General features: G+C 40.0%; 1 protein-coding gene across 1 annotated transcript in view; it reads left to right on the top strand.

The window, feature by feature from the left end:
* Window positions 1-15708, top strand: part of HECA (hdc homolog, cell cycle regulator) — a 44036-nt gene extending 28328 nt beyond the window's left edge. Inside the window, exons 2-4 of the mRNA XM_032274612.1 lie at window positions 954-1994; window positions 9287-9441; window positions 12168-15708. Coding sequence (XP_032130503.1) covers window positions 954-1994; window positions 9287-9441; window positions 12168-12332 — 1361 coding nt within the window. The 3' untranslated portion in view covers window positions 12333-15708. The remainder of the gene's footprint in view (window positions 1-953; window positions 1995-9286; window positions 9442-12167) is intronic.
* Window positions 15709-16154: the final 446 nt, after the last annotated feature.

Raw genomic sequence — 16154 nt, 5'->3', positions numbered from 1 at the left:
TCCAGCCTCCCCCACTATGAACACAAAATGGTACATACGTTACAATTGATGAACCTGCATTGACACATCATTGTCAATTCCGTAGTTGCCATTAGGGTTCCCTTTGGGTGTTATAAATCCTATGGATCTTGACAAATGTATAATGACATGTATCTACCATTATAGTATCATAAGAATGGGTTCGGTGCCCTAAAAATCATCTGTGCTTCACCTGTTCATCCTCCATACCCCGTGGCAATCACTTGTTTTTTTTGTTTGTTTGTTTTTAACTGGCTCTATCATGTCTTTTTGACATTTTAGAAATAAATTCTAAGCTCAGATGTTCAGTTATCATTGAATAGCTATAAGGAATAGGTGGAGTTCCCATATCCATGAATCATGTTTAATTCTTAAGAATTGGGTTAGTGGATTCTAGTTTCTGTCACCATGTTTTCTGTCCTTTCTGGGAACCCGCTTGGCTATTTGCACTGTGTGTGGGGGACATGTACTTAAGATAGAGTACAAGTATGTTGTTGTTCCCACTTCCTGTCCTGATAGCTTTGGAAGAATTGTGGTTTTTTTCCTTCACAGCCTGGTTTTGTAATTCTGTGTAGACCAACTATTAGTTTGATCCAATATCCCTGCCATTAGCTGTCAGACCACCTTTGAAGAGAGCGCGGCATGAGGCCGTCTATGTCCCAGCTTCTTTGTGGTATTCAGGACAACCTAAAGCTTGTGATGAAGGACTTTGAAGGCCCTTTTTAGAGATTCCACCAGCACTGATTGGTTAAGTAGCTTCATCATATTGTTCCCTGGTTCACTGGAGTGATTCATCTTTAAAGGAATCCAGGAACTGCCTTTCATTATATCCATGTCTTAGAAAAACCTCATACCATACTGTTGCAAATATAGTTGAGAGTATCTCTAATCCAGACATCTGAAATCTGCTCTCTCTCTCTCTCTTCCTCCCCCAGAAGCCCCATGTGCCACTCCTCTGATCTGCAGCTTTGGGAGGCCAGTGGACCTGGAGAAGGATGACTACCAGAAGGTGGTGTGCAACAATGAGCACTGCCCCTGCAGCACCTGGATGCACCTGCAGTGCTTCTACGAGTGGGAGAGCAGCATCCTCGTTCAGTTCAACTGCATCGGCCGTGCACGCAGCTGGAACGAGAAGCAGTGCCGCCAGAACATGTGGACAAAGAAGGGCTACGACCTGGCCTTCCGCTTCTGCTCTTGTCGCTGTGGCCAGGGCCATTTGAAGAAGGACACAGACTGGTACCAGGTGAAGCGGATGCAGGATGAGAAAAAGAAGAAGTCTGGCTCTGAGAAGAACACAGGGCGGCCTCCTGGTGAGGCAGCAGAGGAGGCAAAAAAGTGCAGGCCCCCAAATAAGCCCCAGAAAGGACCGAGCCACGACCTTCCCCGCCGGCATTCCATGGACCGGCAGAACTCCCAGGAGAAGGCAGTGGGTGCCTCGGCCTATGGTGCCCGCTCCCCTGGTGGCTCCCCAGGCCAGTCACCACCCACAGGCTACTCCATCCTCTCTCCTGCCCACTTCAGCGGCCCCCGCTCCTCCAGATACCTCGGGGAGTTCTTAAAGAACGCCATCCATCTGGAGCCTCACAAGAAGGCCATGGCTGGGGGCCATGTGTTCAGAAATGCCCACTTTGATTACAGCCCCTCGGGGTTGTCAGTTCACAGGGGGGGACACTTTGACACCCCTGTGCAGTTCCTGCGGCGGCTGGACCTCTCCGAGCTCCTCACTCACATCCCTAGGCATAAGCTGAACACTTTCCACGTGCGCATGGAAGACGACGCCCAAGTGGGCCAAGGGGAGGACCTGCGGAAGTTCATTCTGGCCGCGCTCAGTGCCAGCCACAGAAATGTGGTAAACTGTGCCCTGTGCCACCGGGCACTCCCAGTGTTTGAACAGTTCCCACTGGTGGACGGAACTCTGTTCCTAAGCCCGTCGAGACATGATGAGATCGAATATGATGTTCCTTGTCACCTTCAAGGTATAGGTGTTACTTCACCTTGCCTGCTTTCTGTTTGTGAAAACCAAACAGCAAACAAGATGGATTGCTTTATTTGGCTTAGTTTTCACCAATGTTGTTTTTTTGTTCTAGTCAGGTGCTAGGTAACATTTGAATATTTCACCTTTGCCCAGTGACGTGGTGATTTTTACTCTGATGTTGCTGTGCCAAGTACCATTGTCCTAGTGAATAATTTGTGTGCTTGTTCTGCTGTAATTTGAAGAGAGGATTGCTGGTGTATCGTTTTGCATAATGGGGAAGGAAATTAGAGGAGTTGTTGCATATTTGTCACTTAACTGTAAACCTGTTTAATGGGCCCAGCTGGCTGTGTATTCTTTTTGATCCTTATAAACATAACAATGAGGAAAAGCAGGGGTCAGAAGGGGCCAAGGTGTTTTAGATTAGTTGAGTTACTTTTGAAGTTTATGAAAGATGAGACTGTCTTGATAGCAACAAAAGGAAAACAGGATTATTGAAAGCTCAGACGTTATCCCGGTGGTGGTGGTGGAAGGCAGGACGGTGGGCTGTAAGGACTTGGTACATTTCAGCCATAAATTGAATGACAGGAGGTTGGTTCGTATAGGTGAGAAATCTGTCAGCTCATGTGCAACTACTGAACTTCCATAAAAATGAGACACATCACATATAACATGTTTATACTTTAAATGTGTGCTAAAATGCTTGTTGTGTAAAAATGATGTATCCCCACCTGTCTCCTTCCCACCAACCCTGCTGTGTCAGTACCCAAACATTTCAAATCTTAGCCGATGTTTCATGTTTTTAACATCATTGTTGTAAATACTGCTGTCTTTATTCTCCAGTTTTACATATTGTCTGTTTTTTGACTGGCTTTGAAGATGGATGACTGTGCATCCCCCTTCTTCTCAGGATGAGATATCACAATTCTTCGTTAAATCCTTAATGTTTACTATTGTGAATACATATTAATATTGAACCAGGAAGTATAGGTTTTTTTCTTGTTAAATAGAACAATATATCCTAGAACACCTTTTGTTTTTATTAGGGTTAATTGATTATTGTTTTCATTTGCATAGTTTTTTTTTTTTTTAAACTTTGGCTAGTTGTTCTGACTCTCCAGCAGCTTTACAAACCAGCTTTTAAAAAGATGGCAGTGGCTCACGCCTGTAATCCCAACACTTTGGGAGGCTGAGGCAGGCAGATCACCCGAGGTCAGGAGTTCGAGACCAGCCTGGACAACATGTTGAAACCTCGTCTGTACTAAAATCACACAAAAAATTCACCAGGCTGGTGGCGGGCACCTGCAATCCTGGCTACTTGGGAGGCTGAGGCAGGAGAATCACTGTAAACCCGGGAGGCAGAGGTTGTAGTGAGTCGAGATCATGCCATTGCACTACAGCCTGGGCAACAGAGTGAGACTTCGTCTCAAACACACACACACACACACACACACACACACACACACACACACTCACACACACACTCTCTCACACTCTCACTCTCTCTCTCTCCCCCACATACCTGTCAGATTTTTTTTGGAAAAAATATTTTTCCCCTGAAAATGTCTCTTATAGAGACTCTTAACCTCCTGCTTCTACCTGTCCTGGTGCACCACATAGCTGTCCTAGTAATGCCTTCATTTCTGTCGTATTTTTAAAAATCTTTTTTCCTAGATCTCATATTTTATTTTTTCTTAGTTTATTCTCTCAGTTTTTAGGAAACATCCCCCAGGAGCTTTTTGAGAAAGGGAGCATGGGAATAGATGATTTGAGACTTTGAACGTCTGAGAATATCTTGATTTTATCTTCACACTCCATTGCTGTTTAGCTGGGTCTAGTCTTCTAAGTTATACATATTTCCCCTTGGTGTTTCGAAGGCATTTCTTTACTGTCTCCTATCTTACAATGCCTCTATTTTGAGATGTCTGATACTACTCGTATTCTTGTCTTTGCCTCCACCTCCACCCCTCCATGAAGGTTTTAAGATTTTTTTCATATATCCCTAATGTTCTGAAATTTCACCATGATGTGGTCTTTTACAAAGTTTTCTCTATTTGTTATGTGTTCTGTACTCTTTTGGCTCTTTGGCTCTATAAACTTGCCATCTTCCATTTGGAGATGGAGTCTTGCTCTGTCACCAGGCTGGAGTGCAGTGGCTCAATCTCGGTTCACTGCAACCTCTGCCTCCCAAGTTCAAGCAATTCTCCTGCCTCAGCCTCGCTGAGTAGCTGGGATTACAGGCATGCACCACCACGCCCAGCTAATTTTTGTATTTTTAGTAGAGTTGGGGTTTCACCATATTGGCCAGGATGGTCTCGATTTCTTGGCCTTGTGATCTGCCTGCCTAGGCCTCCCAAAGTGCTGGGATTACAGGCATGAGCCACCACTCCTGGCCAGAAATTTGCTTTTGTGTTATTTCTTTGATAATTTCCTCCACCCTATTTTCACTTTTAAAAAAGTCTGTCAAACTCTTATTAATCAGATATTAGACTTCTTAGATTATTTTTTTGTCGGAGTAGAGAACTCCTTTATTTTATATATAATAAAGGATATCTAATAAATATATACATGGACCTTTTCATCTTTATATTTTTATTCTGCTTTATGGAAAATTTCCTTGACTTTTTATTCTGGTGTTTTTACAGAGTTTAAAGTTTTCTGTTCTTACATTTTTAATTTACAAGAGCTCTTCTTAATAGCATTATTTTCTTGTTTCATGTATGTAATTTGTGCTACCTTTCTGAGCAAGGAAAGGGAGCTGAAATTTCAGAGAGTAGTCTCATTCATTTTGAGAATTGTACCTAACTCTCTATAAGCATTTGTTATAAAGGAGAGCATCCCCAAACTTAGTGATTTGAAAGGATAATTTAATGACTTTTCACAATTCTATGGGTAAATTGATTAGGACGGTTAGGTTGGCTTAGGGGACCTCAGCCAGAATGGCTTGTCTGTGTTCTTTCACCTTCTTATAGGCTAGCTTGGGCTTTTTCACATGGTGCTCTCAGGATAGCATTTAAGAGATGTGAGTGGAAGCTGCAGAGTCTCTATCTAGAGGCTTAAGTTTGAAACTGACTAACATCACTCTTATCACATTTTGTTCATTAGCATAAGTCCGAAGACTAGCCCAGATTCAGATGATGCTGAAATACTCTGCTTTTTGATGGAAAGTGTTGTATAGAATTTATGATGGTTTGAAATTTATTGCTCCCTATGATCTCCCTTTCCACCCTCCCCAGTGCTTGTCCAGTTTCAGAGCTTAACCATTTACTATTCCTCAGTCTGCTTTCTGACCTCATATAATTTGATTCAGGGTTGAAATAACCTCATTGTTTCATGGAAGATGAAGGACATTTTTTTTTTTCTGTTTAGGGGTAATTTTAGAGGGAAGTGGATGGAAACACCTTTATTTCTCCATTGTAAAACTTGAAACATTTTTTATGAAGATAATATGGGTACATCATATATGAGAATAGTAGTGTTCTTTTTCTATCCATGATGGACAGATTCTTTTCCTGTAATCAGTTGATCAAACTTATAGATTTTACACATGCTGAGTACTATCAGTTCTTGCTTGTCATCAATTTATAATCTTAGGATAAGATGCTTTTATAAAATGTAACTAACCAGGCTTAAGGTTCTAGTATCACACCTGGATATGATGTATGTTAAGTATCATGTAATTTCCAGAGAAAGGGACCACTTTGTCTTGGTTCATAAAAAGAGGCAGCATGAAGGCTGATGTCAAAAGGTCGGCTGGATCTTGGTAAGCAGAGGGTCTACCCAGGTCAGGTGTTTGTTGAAGAGGAGGTAGTGCCTGCAAGCAAAGGAGGGATGGTTAAAAAGAAAAAGAATGGCAGGTTGTGATCAGGAGATAGGGAGAGGACTGTTTGTTTGGAGACGAGGGTGGTCTAGAGGGGGAAAGGAGTAGGATAGGGAGAGAACAGATAGCAGAAGTACTTTCAAGCCATAATAAAGAGCTTTGCTACATGTTCTTCATGAATGTGAATGGAAAGATTTTCAACCTCTTTTTTAAAGCAGGCAATCACATGGAGGAAAGGGGTTTGAAAGGGGTGGGATCTGGAGACAAAGTTGAGACTTTACAGTCTGTAGTCTAGATGGAAGGAGAAAAGAATGCTAAGGTGGAGACAGAATGGAAGGGAGGGGATATCGTCAAGAGGTTATTTCAAAGAAAAACTACAGCTTGTGAATTTAGAAACAAAATTCATTTTATTTCTAGACCAGATAAATGGTGCAAGAAAGGAGACGGGTAGATAAAGGTGGGGAAAGGAAGGGCCTGACTTTAGGGGACAGAAGATGAGGTTCGTATGTGTTGGGTTTGAAGGGATGTTGAGACTTGTGTGGAGATGTCTAGAAAACACAGTTAAAAATAAGCATTTGGGTTGAACACTGAGGAGTTTATAACAGTGGTGGTTAAAATCCTAAGGGTGAAAGAGCTCTTGGATATGAAAAGAGAAAGAAAAGGAAGGAGGATATGATAAACCTATGAGTAAATCTTGAGGGTACCGTTCAGGGAGCAGATGGAGAAAGGGGTGAAAATTAGGCCTGAGTACTTGAGTGTGTGTGTATACACATCAAAACATAGACATATAAATAGATAATGCATGCATTAGATGTGCACCAGAAAGATACTGATAAGTTGAATGTTTGATATAAAACCTGAAGATCAGGGTGTTTAATCATTACAGAGAAGTCATCGTTGCCACAAGTGAGGCCTTGACCACATATCAGCATTTTTATTGCCATATCTTTGAGTAATCCATGCCACCTTATTTGTAGTAAGAAAGTGTAAATCATGTCTTTAATCACCAATTACTGATCATGCATTCTTCTATTTTTCTTTTCTTTTTTCTTTCCCTTTATTTATGTTTATTTTTGAGTATCTTGCTCTGTTACCCTGGCTGGAAAGCAGCAGAGTGATCATAGCTCACCTCAGCCTTGGACTGCTGAGATCAAGCAGTCCTCCTGCCCCGGCTTTTCCAGTAGCTAGGAATACAGGCTCAAGCCACCACTCGGCTTATTTTTTTCAAACATTTTAAAGAGATGGGGTCTCACTGTATTACCCAGACTGGTCTTGAACTCCTGGCCTCAAACAGTCATCCCATTTCAGCCTCTCAAAGTGCTGGGATTATAGGCATGAGCCACTGTGCTTAGCCTGGCCATGTGTTTTTTAAAGTATTTTCAACTCTAATAGAAGGGCCACACTACAGGCCATAGGATTGCACAGCAGGCAGGCTGATCTGCTGCTGCAGTACTTGCTATATTCAGTGGCCCTCTCTGGAGTATTACTCCCTCGCCCTGCCCTTACCCCTCACTGCCCTCTCCAGACTCTGTCTCTGGACTCTGTTTGCTCTCTTTTTCCTCTGAAAATAGTTTTGTTTAGCTTTAATAATTTATTAAGATTGATCTAATTAGGAAGTTCTTATTGGGCTTCTTTACCACTTTGAATCACATGTGATTGTTCTCCCAGGATTCGATTTTTTGTTTAAATTCACAAAGGGTTTAGAAATTCAGAATTCTCTGTGCTCAGGACAATGTGTAGTGGAACTGAAACAAATCTAGACTCAGTCCAGACCAGGTGTTCCAGTGAGTTTGCCTGTAAGTTATGGATCAAAGAGACATGAATCAGTCTGGACTTGCTACTTAAACTTGGGCAAGCTGCTCTGCTCTCTAAATCTCACTTCCTACTGTCAGAAGTGGGAGCAACAGTAACGCCTATTTTATAATGTTACTGTTAGGGTTAAATGAAGTGATTCACATGGAGCTGGTAGCATAGTGCCATACCCTTGGTTAACCCTTGTAAAAGTTACTCTGTCTTCATCATTGTGGTCATTGTTAGCAACGCATGACTTTTGTGTCTATGGCTGCTGGTACCCATCTCAGCTGTGGCCTCTGTACCTGTGAATGTTTGGGAATTGCACTGAGTAAGCAGGATGGGGAATGCAACTCAAGTTTTTTCCAGTGGCTCCTGGATCTTTGAACGGACTTCCTGACATGCCCCAAGGCCCCAGTAGATGTGGCATGTGAGACCCTTTTATTTTCAGTGCCCTAGAGCAGAGGTGGGCAGGCAGTATTTCAAGAAGCTTGTTGTCATCCTTCCCCTTTTTGCTATAAAGGCCACCAAAGTTATGCTGTCTTTGGCTGTTAACATGCCCCATCCATTTACACTTATAAAATGCTTCCCACATCCCAGACAATGTGCTAGTCAGCTAGTCTACAAGGATGAATGAGACATGGTTCTTGCCCTCAAGGAGAAAGAGGGTCATACAAGCAAATGCAAATGAAGGGCTCCCCTAAGTACTATAGATAGAACATAAGCCCTGCCATCGGGTAGGGAGCAGGTTGGCCCTTATCACTGAGCGCTGAAGACCCATAGGCTGACTTATGGCAGTGAGCAGCACATTCTGAATAGAAGGCTACTTAGGATTATGTGTTCCCCTGATGGTAGTTTTTTAATATTTGTGGGGGGGGGGGGACCCTGGGTCCCACATACAGCAGAAATGTTGCTGTTGTATATGTTTCCTGGGGAGATTATGGACATTTTGACTCTTTAGTTATTTGAACTGTGATGCTTCCATATACACTAGACATCTTTCCTTTATAAACATTAAGATGTCATCAAATAACGGAGGGGAATCGTGTTGTAACTTTTAAGGGCCCAGTGAATAAGAAGACGTTGAACTTCTTTTAAAAAGTTACTTACAAGTGAAATACAATTCTGTTTCCCAAATTAGATGTGGTGATGGCTGAACATTTTGAGAACAAGGACAGTTAACATGGTAATTTTGGTTGTGGTATAATTCTGGGCTATCCATCCCCAAGACAGATTTTTGACTTTTTATGTTGGGACTTGTCGGGGTGAGAGAGCTTGTGACAAGACCAATGTTGTTGGTTAAGTCTCCATATGCTAAACATAAACTTTTGATCAGGAAGTCCTGCATGAATACAATAGAGGCTGGTTTTGAGTATATGTGACTTTGCTATTTGAATTTGGATGGCCTATAATTATAATGTAAACCCAGCAGCACTTTTTGGAAAAGTGAATTGAAGCCAAGTTTTTAATATTCTTGAACTTAAAATACATGTTTTATTGGCAATAGTTATTCATCATTATCCTGAAAGGACAGCTTGTGTACTAAATATTGATTTTTCTTTTTATATTTATCCAAATGATAAAATGTTTGCTTATAATTGGTAGATGAAACACTTTTTATCCCCTTGGAGATGAAACATGATTTCCATGATGGCCACTCTGAGCCTTGTGTCTTCTGTGCACAGGGAGACTCATGCACCTGTATGCGGTGTGCGTGGACTGCCTGGAGGGGGTTCACAAGATCATCTGCATCAAGTGTAAGTCGCGGTGGGATGGCAGCTGGCACCAGCTGGGCACTATGTACACCTACGATATCCTGGCTGCCTCTCCATGTTGTCAGGTAGGTATTGAACACACTGAGAGAGCAGTGGGTGATATTAGGCCTCTGTCCCCAAGTGAATGTAGGGAAGATGCTTCCAATAATAAAGAAGGAAATTCAGTCCAGCAATGATGGCTGAGTTACCACTTGTAATGTAGTCATTCAGTGGAATATTATGCAGTCATTAAAAGGGATAGTATAGAATAATACATAATTATGTGGGAAGCATTTCTAGTATATTAGGTCAAAAGAACAGTTATAAAATGGCACAATAATATGCTTGCGTTTGTAAATAAGTGAGCATGAAAAGTGAACTACTAACCTGTTACCAGATGGTCTCAGTGGTGGGAGGCTGAATAATTCCTTTAGTTTTCTTTTTGCTTGCGTATATTTTCTTTTTCTTTTTTTTTTTTGGAGACAGAGCCTTGCTCTGTCGCCAGGCTGGAGTGCAGTGGTGCGATCCTGGCTCACTGCAACCTCTGCCTCCCCAGTTCAAGTGATTCTCCTGCCTCAGCCTCCCAAGTAGCTGGGACTACAGGTGCATACCACCACGCCCAGCTAATTTTTGTATTTTTAGTAGAGACAAGGTTTCACCATGTTGGCCAGGATGGTCTCGATCCTCCACCTCATGATCCACCCACCTCAGCCTCCCAAAGTGCTGGGATTACAGGTGTGAGCCACTGTGCCCAGCTACTTGAATATATTTTCGAAGATTCTGTATGATTAGCTTATACTAAATTTCTAATAAGAAAAAAGTTACTTGAAGAAAGTCACTTTCTTAAATAGACAGGATTTTCTTGTTTTCTTTCTGTGGGATAGTACAATTACTCAGGAATTGCCTGCCTTGTAAGTGTTAGAGGTTGTTGTAATCCCTAAAGCACTACTAAAAGGTGGCATTGTCTCATGCTATGAGAACGTCTGAAATTTAGCTGTCATCATAAAAAAGAGGAAGTATTCACATATGAAAACACAAATAACCTGTAGAATCACAGGAGACAAAATCCTTGGAAATATCTTTCTTTCCAAGTGTTGGGGAGAGAACATCTTGTTATATAATTCCTTGATACTCTCATGGCAGGAGAGAAATTTTTCTTTGCTCTAAAGTGTTCCAGCCTGTTTTTTTAATACAAATAGCTGATACATACTTTAGTAGTTACTGTATAGTTTTATGTCTTTAGCATTATGGCTTGATTTTTGTAAAGAGAATATTTTTATGATTGGTTGATATTCACTGTAGCATTTTTTATTGTGCCTTAATGCCAGCTCTTGAGAGAAACCAGAGGAAGTGGCTTCCCTCGGCATACACACCACGGAGGATTATCTTTTAAATTAAATAAGGAAGTGAAAGAATGAGCCTGTTAACTCAGAAGATTAGCACTGCAAAGGACCTGGGATCTAGACCAACCTCCTCATTTTCTCATACAATGGAGGCCTAAAACCTTGGGGTGTTTTATCCAGGTTTACATACATAGTGTCACAGCCATGCCTGCACTCTGTGATTCCTGTTGTGGTGTTCTTTCTAATACACCACTGAAAGGCAATGAGATTTTTTCCATGTCTTTAGGAAGAAAAATAGAACAGCATCCTGCCACACCCAGCCTCTTGGCATTCACCATGCACTATATTTTTTCCTTAAAATAATTGGAGCCCAGACCTTTCTTATCTGGCCCCCTACTGAAATGGAAAACATGTTTGATTACATGTTTAAATTTAAAGGTTTGATTACATTTTTAAATTAAAAAAAAATATTGACAATATTCACTGTGAGGATACAAGTTTTAGACACTTCTAATGAATCAAGAGAAGTCTTCAATAAGATGGAGCCAAAAATAAGCAATAATTGATTCTTAGAAAAGCATAACAGGGTGAAGATGGATTTGCTCAGAATCACACTTTTAATGTTCAGATCTCTCTTGATTTTGTTAAAAGAGTGTTTATCTCAGGTTACAGAAAAGTAGTTCCTGCCATGGCTGAGGGTGAGCAGGCTGCTTTGGTTCACTCCGTGCCTTGCTGCTCTATAACTGTGGTCTTGGGCATGGTACTTAATCACATGTGCCTCAGTTGCATTATCTAAAAGTCAGCTAATACTATCTACCTCCTAGGAATATTTTGAGAACAAATTGAGATTATACTTTCTGAGTACTTTTTAGAAATGAGTCTAAATTGAGTCTGTTTTATTTATAATTTCTGGTTATTCACTTAAGTCCTGGAGCCATTGCTGAAAGGTTCCGGGACTGTGCTGTTAAGGAGAGGCCAGGCATGAGTGAAGATGCAGAGCTGGGAATTCCAGAAGTCTCAGACCAGTGCCGCACTTCCTGGATTGCTAACTTTACTTATGTATTTTGGGAAAATTTATTTTTACATCAAAACACAGTTGAGTAGAATGAAAAATGTGTATGAATTTTGAAAATAAACCCAGAATCTTCAAAGAAGTTTCATGGAGGTTTGGGTGAGGGAAGTCAGCTTCCGGTGGGGAGAGGTTTCTTATTGTTAGGGAACTTCCATGGAGAGTGTTTAGGCAGTACCAGTTTAGAATTTTCTTCTCATAAGTAGGTGAAACAGCTCACAGTGCTGCATCTCAGGAGAGAAGTTGGGAGTCTTTCAGGCATACCCCATTTCTCTGTTTTGGTAATAAAAGGGATGCTTTATGAAGCTCTTGCTCAGTTTCCCAGCATTTTGATTTGGATGACTTTGACAAGTGTTGGGAAGCGAAGGGGTGTGTGGTTGATGGTGTCTGTTTCCCCCAGGCGCGCCTGAACTGTAAGCACTGTGGGAAGCCAGTGATCGACGTGAGGATCGGGATGCAGTACTTCTCCGAGTATAGCAACGTCCAGCAGTGTCCACACTGTGGGAACCTGGACTACCATTTCGTGAAGCCATTTTCCTCCTTCAAAGTTCTCGAAGCTTATTGATGAAAGCTTTGCTTTAGTAATAGCTATTTTATTGATATTATTACTTTATTACATATCTTTTATAGGGAAGCATTCTGTGACAATTTCTTTTCTAATTTAAAGGAGAGTTACTTTGTTGTATGTGTGCCACTAAAATAGGGGCTGCCCTTGCCCTGTGTTGATTCCCGAGTGTTAGTCTGTGGTTTTGACAAGAGCCCAGATGGGTAATCCTGTGCATTTCGGTCAGGGTTCACTCTTACCAAGAGTCTTCGATGCAGCTTTAAGATGATGGAGAGGATGGGGTGAACTTAGGAAAGGAATTATGTGGCTCTAAACTAAAAGCTTGATAGGAGTTGGAAGGAAATGCTTACTACAATGTTAACTTTCTAAAAACCTACTTTGAGATCTTCCTTGGGTCTTTGGAAGAATATGTGACAAGTGAATGTAAGTCTGTGCCTGGAGAGCCATTAGTCTATCTCAGCCTAGTGTTCTGCAGCACACGTGGGCAGGCAGTTTACTCCCACTGACAGATGACCTGAAAGTGGTACCAGTGCTGTTTCTATCGCTATTGTAATTTGCCAATCCATTTTTCATGCTGAAAATAATATCCAAATTGTAAGACATATGAAAGATATTAGTGTTGCAGGTATTGGTAAACTGACCTATAACAGAATATGTGAAATGGATTTGGAAATAATGCAAGACGGCAGAACTCAATCATTTGAATTGTGTCTTTGAAGTTGGTAAAATAGCTCTTAGGGAGAATCCAGGAATAACATGATTTGGGCAATGATGATTTAATACAGGTTGCCCTGTTGAAGTGTCATTTCGTGTCAGATTCTTCTCACAGATAAATCTCTCAGCCACAGAATCTAACTGGTGAGCTTCAGAACCAATAGTTGCACACTTAACTGTCCTCAAAATTGCTTATGGCCATTTTTAACCCATTTAATTCTGAGTTTCCAAAAGCAAAGATTTGACCTTAAGAGGGAAGGAAAAAAAATGTGAAAGGATGATGAAGAAAATAATCATTTTACTATTTCTTTTAAAAGTATGTTTTATTTGGGAAAATCAATGATTGTAATGTACAGCAGTATGTTTGAAAAATAGACCATTCTAAAAAGCCCATGATACCTTACTCTTGATGAAAAAAGATGATCATATATATATAGAACTTGATTAGTCAAAGCATTGGGCATTCCAAAATACAGCCTTTGGTTCAGTAGATTCTGATGCATTGAATAGACTGACATCCCATACCCTTAGAGAATTGGAATATGATTTCTCAAAAGTGAATTTGATAATTTCATGTATGATATGCATAGAGAATGCTAAAAGAATGCTGAAAAATAATTTTATGAATAGCCAAATTTGGGATTGATATGAACATTTTATATTACTCATTTACCTTTTTTTTTAATTGTGTGGCTTTTCTTTTCAGAAGCATTTAGGCAATATTGCAAGTGAGCTTCAGTTCTATATGAAGTATTTGATGTTTTGTTTGAAACAACACAGCATTAACCAATGTATTGACTAATACTTTTCATCTTTCAGTTTGGATGATTGGGTTTGCTACATGAAGGTTGGTATTTGATCATCTGAAAAATATTTCAGTAGGAAGAAATGCATAAAATGCCTATAAGAAGTAGAAGGTCATTGAACTGACAGTGTTTGATGCAACTAAAAGAGGACTGTAGGACATAGCTTCCTGCAAACTTGTCTTTAATGCACAAAGCCGTAGTTGTGAATTAACTGTTTCCTTATTGATTCTCTCATGTACCCAGATACAAAAAGTGTTAAGTTTCTCTTGTCCTCGTAATACCATTTGGATTTTATTTCTGAATTTAAAATAAATAGTGAAATATTTACAGTGCTGATCTTTAACCCACCTAAAATTTTATGGTGAAACCTGCTTTATATTGTTGTTCTGAAGCTTACAGTTGACCTATACACGCTCCTGAATTTAGAACTGCTGTCGGTGTAGTATATGCTGTGTTCCATGTTGCCTTTTTAGATGGCTTTCTACCCCCTGAAAAATAAATATGATGAGGTTTTATGGTCATTGGGTAAAATTTTCTCTTGGACATTATTTCGTTGATAAAGTTAGGATTCTGTGGATTCTTTATTCAGTTACATAAAGAGAAAAGCATGAAGAGCATGAAGCGTATCTGAAAATATCTTTTGCCTTTAAGACGATTCATTCTTGTCTGGAGGGAAAATTTGGCTGATGTGGGAATAAAATATAATTGAGTATTCAACACCATGAAGATAAATCTTATTTTGCACATCTGCTGACCTTAATACCCCAGACTTTTCCTGAATACTTTGATTGGAATTGGAATATATATAAAAAAATATGATTTTTGTTGTGATTAGGATACTAAAAGGATATTAGTTACTCAAGAGATCCAATTTCTGTTTTTCTGATGAATAGTGTTCAGTAACATGAAGCAGTCTTAAGAGTGACTAATAATTGCAAAGTGATTTTTCATCTACTGTTAGTATTTTTTAATTATTTATTTTTAAGTGTTTTATACCTTGAACAAGTACAATGATATGCTTTAGTTTAGTGAGAGGACAATTTCTGATTGATAGTTTTCTCTTCAGGCTATCTCACCTCTTCACTCTCTTGTCACATTTGAAGCAGGCAATATAATGGGTTTATACTTTAAAAGATGGTGCCATGAAGTTGAGGGGTTGAGTAAATTATCCTGTTCTAATTGCAGAGGAGCTTTCCTCAAATGCCCTGTAACTTCTAGTTTTTGTGCAAGAAGTTCATTTTCTGAGTAAAAGTTATTTTCATATACGTTGGTGGAAAATTAACATCAAAAAATAATCTTATTAGGTATTTGAACTCTAAAACTAACAGATAAGACTGATATGTACCTTATTAGAGCACCAAAACTAATTTGCCAAAGTCTTCTGTTTAGTCCTGCAAGACCGATGCCTAACACACAGTCCGTTCTCCTGTGTCTAGATCAAGAACTCCAGTTTGCTTTCCTGTTTAGTGTCCTGGTAGCAGCTGTTGAGTAACTTTCATTGGAGGTTGGGAAGGAAGTAAGGAGAAAGTGTTCTTGTTTAGTGTTTATTTCCTATAATAGGATGCTGCCCAACCCAGTTCATCTCCATGTCCTGTTGACTAAATATTCCAGGTAATTGAAAGTAAATATAATGGATGGGCTCTATTAAAACTAGCTCAAAAATAAATTCCTGTCAGTAAAGATTTCTTGTCAAGATGTCTTGGATTGCACTTTTGTTGAGGAAAGACAGTGTAAATAGTTAAAGAATGTTGATAAAGTTGAGACATTTGGTTGTGGAATTGTATGTGGTTTTAGAGGGTTTCTGTTTGTGAAATGTATGTATTAAAAATAATAAAATTCCAGAAACTAACATTTTACTCTGTTGTTAGTTTGTCACTTTATTTTTGGTTGGGATTTTTGAGTGGTGGGTTTGTCTGGTGAGAAGATATGAAGAGAAAGCTTTCTCAGGTTTTGATCACTATTCAGGTAACCATTTCAAAGTCGCTCCTGCAGCTGATAAAAACTACTGACTTTTTGTGCTGCTTGCAAGTCGTGTATCACATGTAAACTTGCTCTGCAACAAAAGCTTTCTGTAGGACAAAGTTGATTCTATATGGATGGTCCAAAATTATTGTTCTGGTTTTAGGGAATTCTATTGGATAGATAGTATATGTTAAAGAAAAGTAAAAACAGAGGCCACCATTTAGATATATCCCAAGGCCAACCACCCATAGCCACAGAGCCGAAACTTAAGTCATCCTGATGTCCCTGAAGTGCTAGTTCTAGTCAAACAAAACACAAAATGTAAGACCTTGTCAGCATG

Source organism: Sapajus apella, unplaced genomic scaffold (assembly GCF_009761245.1).
Source record: "Sapajus apella isolate SASKATOON/1434 unplaced genomic scaffold, GSC_monkey_1.0 scaffold6, whole genome shotgun sequence".
Lineage (NCBI taxonomy): Eukaryota > Metazoa > Chordata > Mammalia > Primates > Cebidae > Sapajus > Sapajus apella.
Note: the sequence above shows the minus strand (reverse complement) of the source record. Positions and strands in the feature narration are given on the sequence as shown.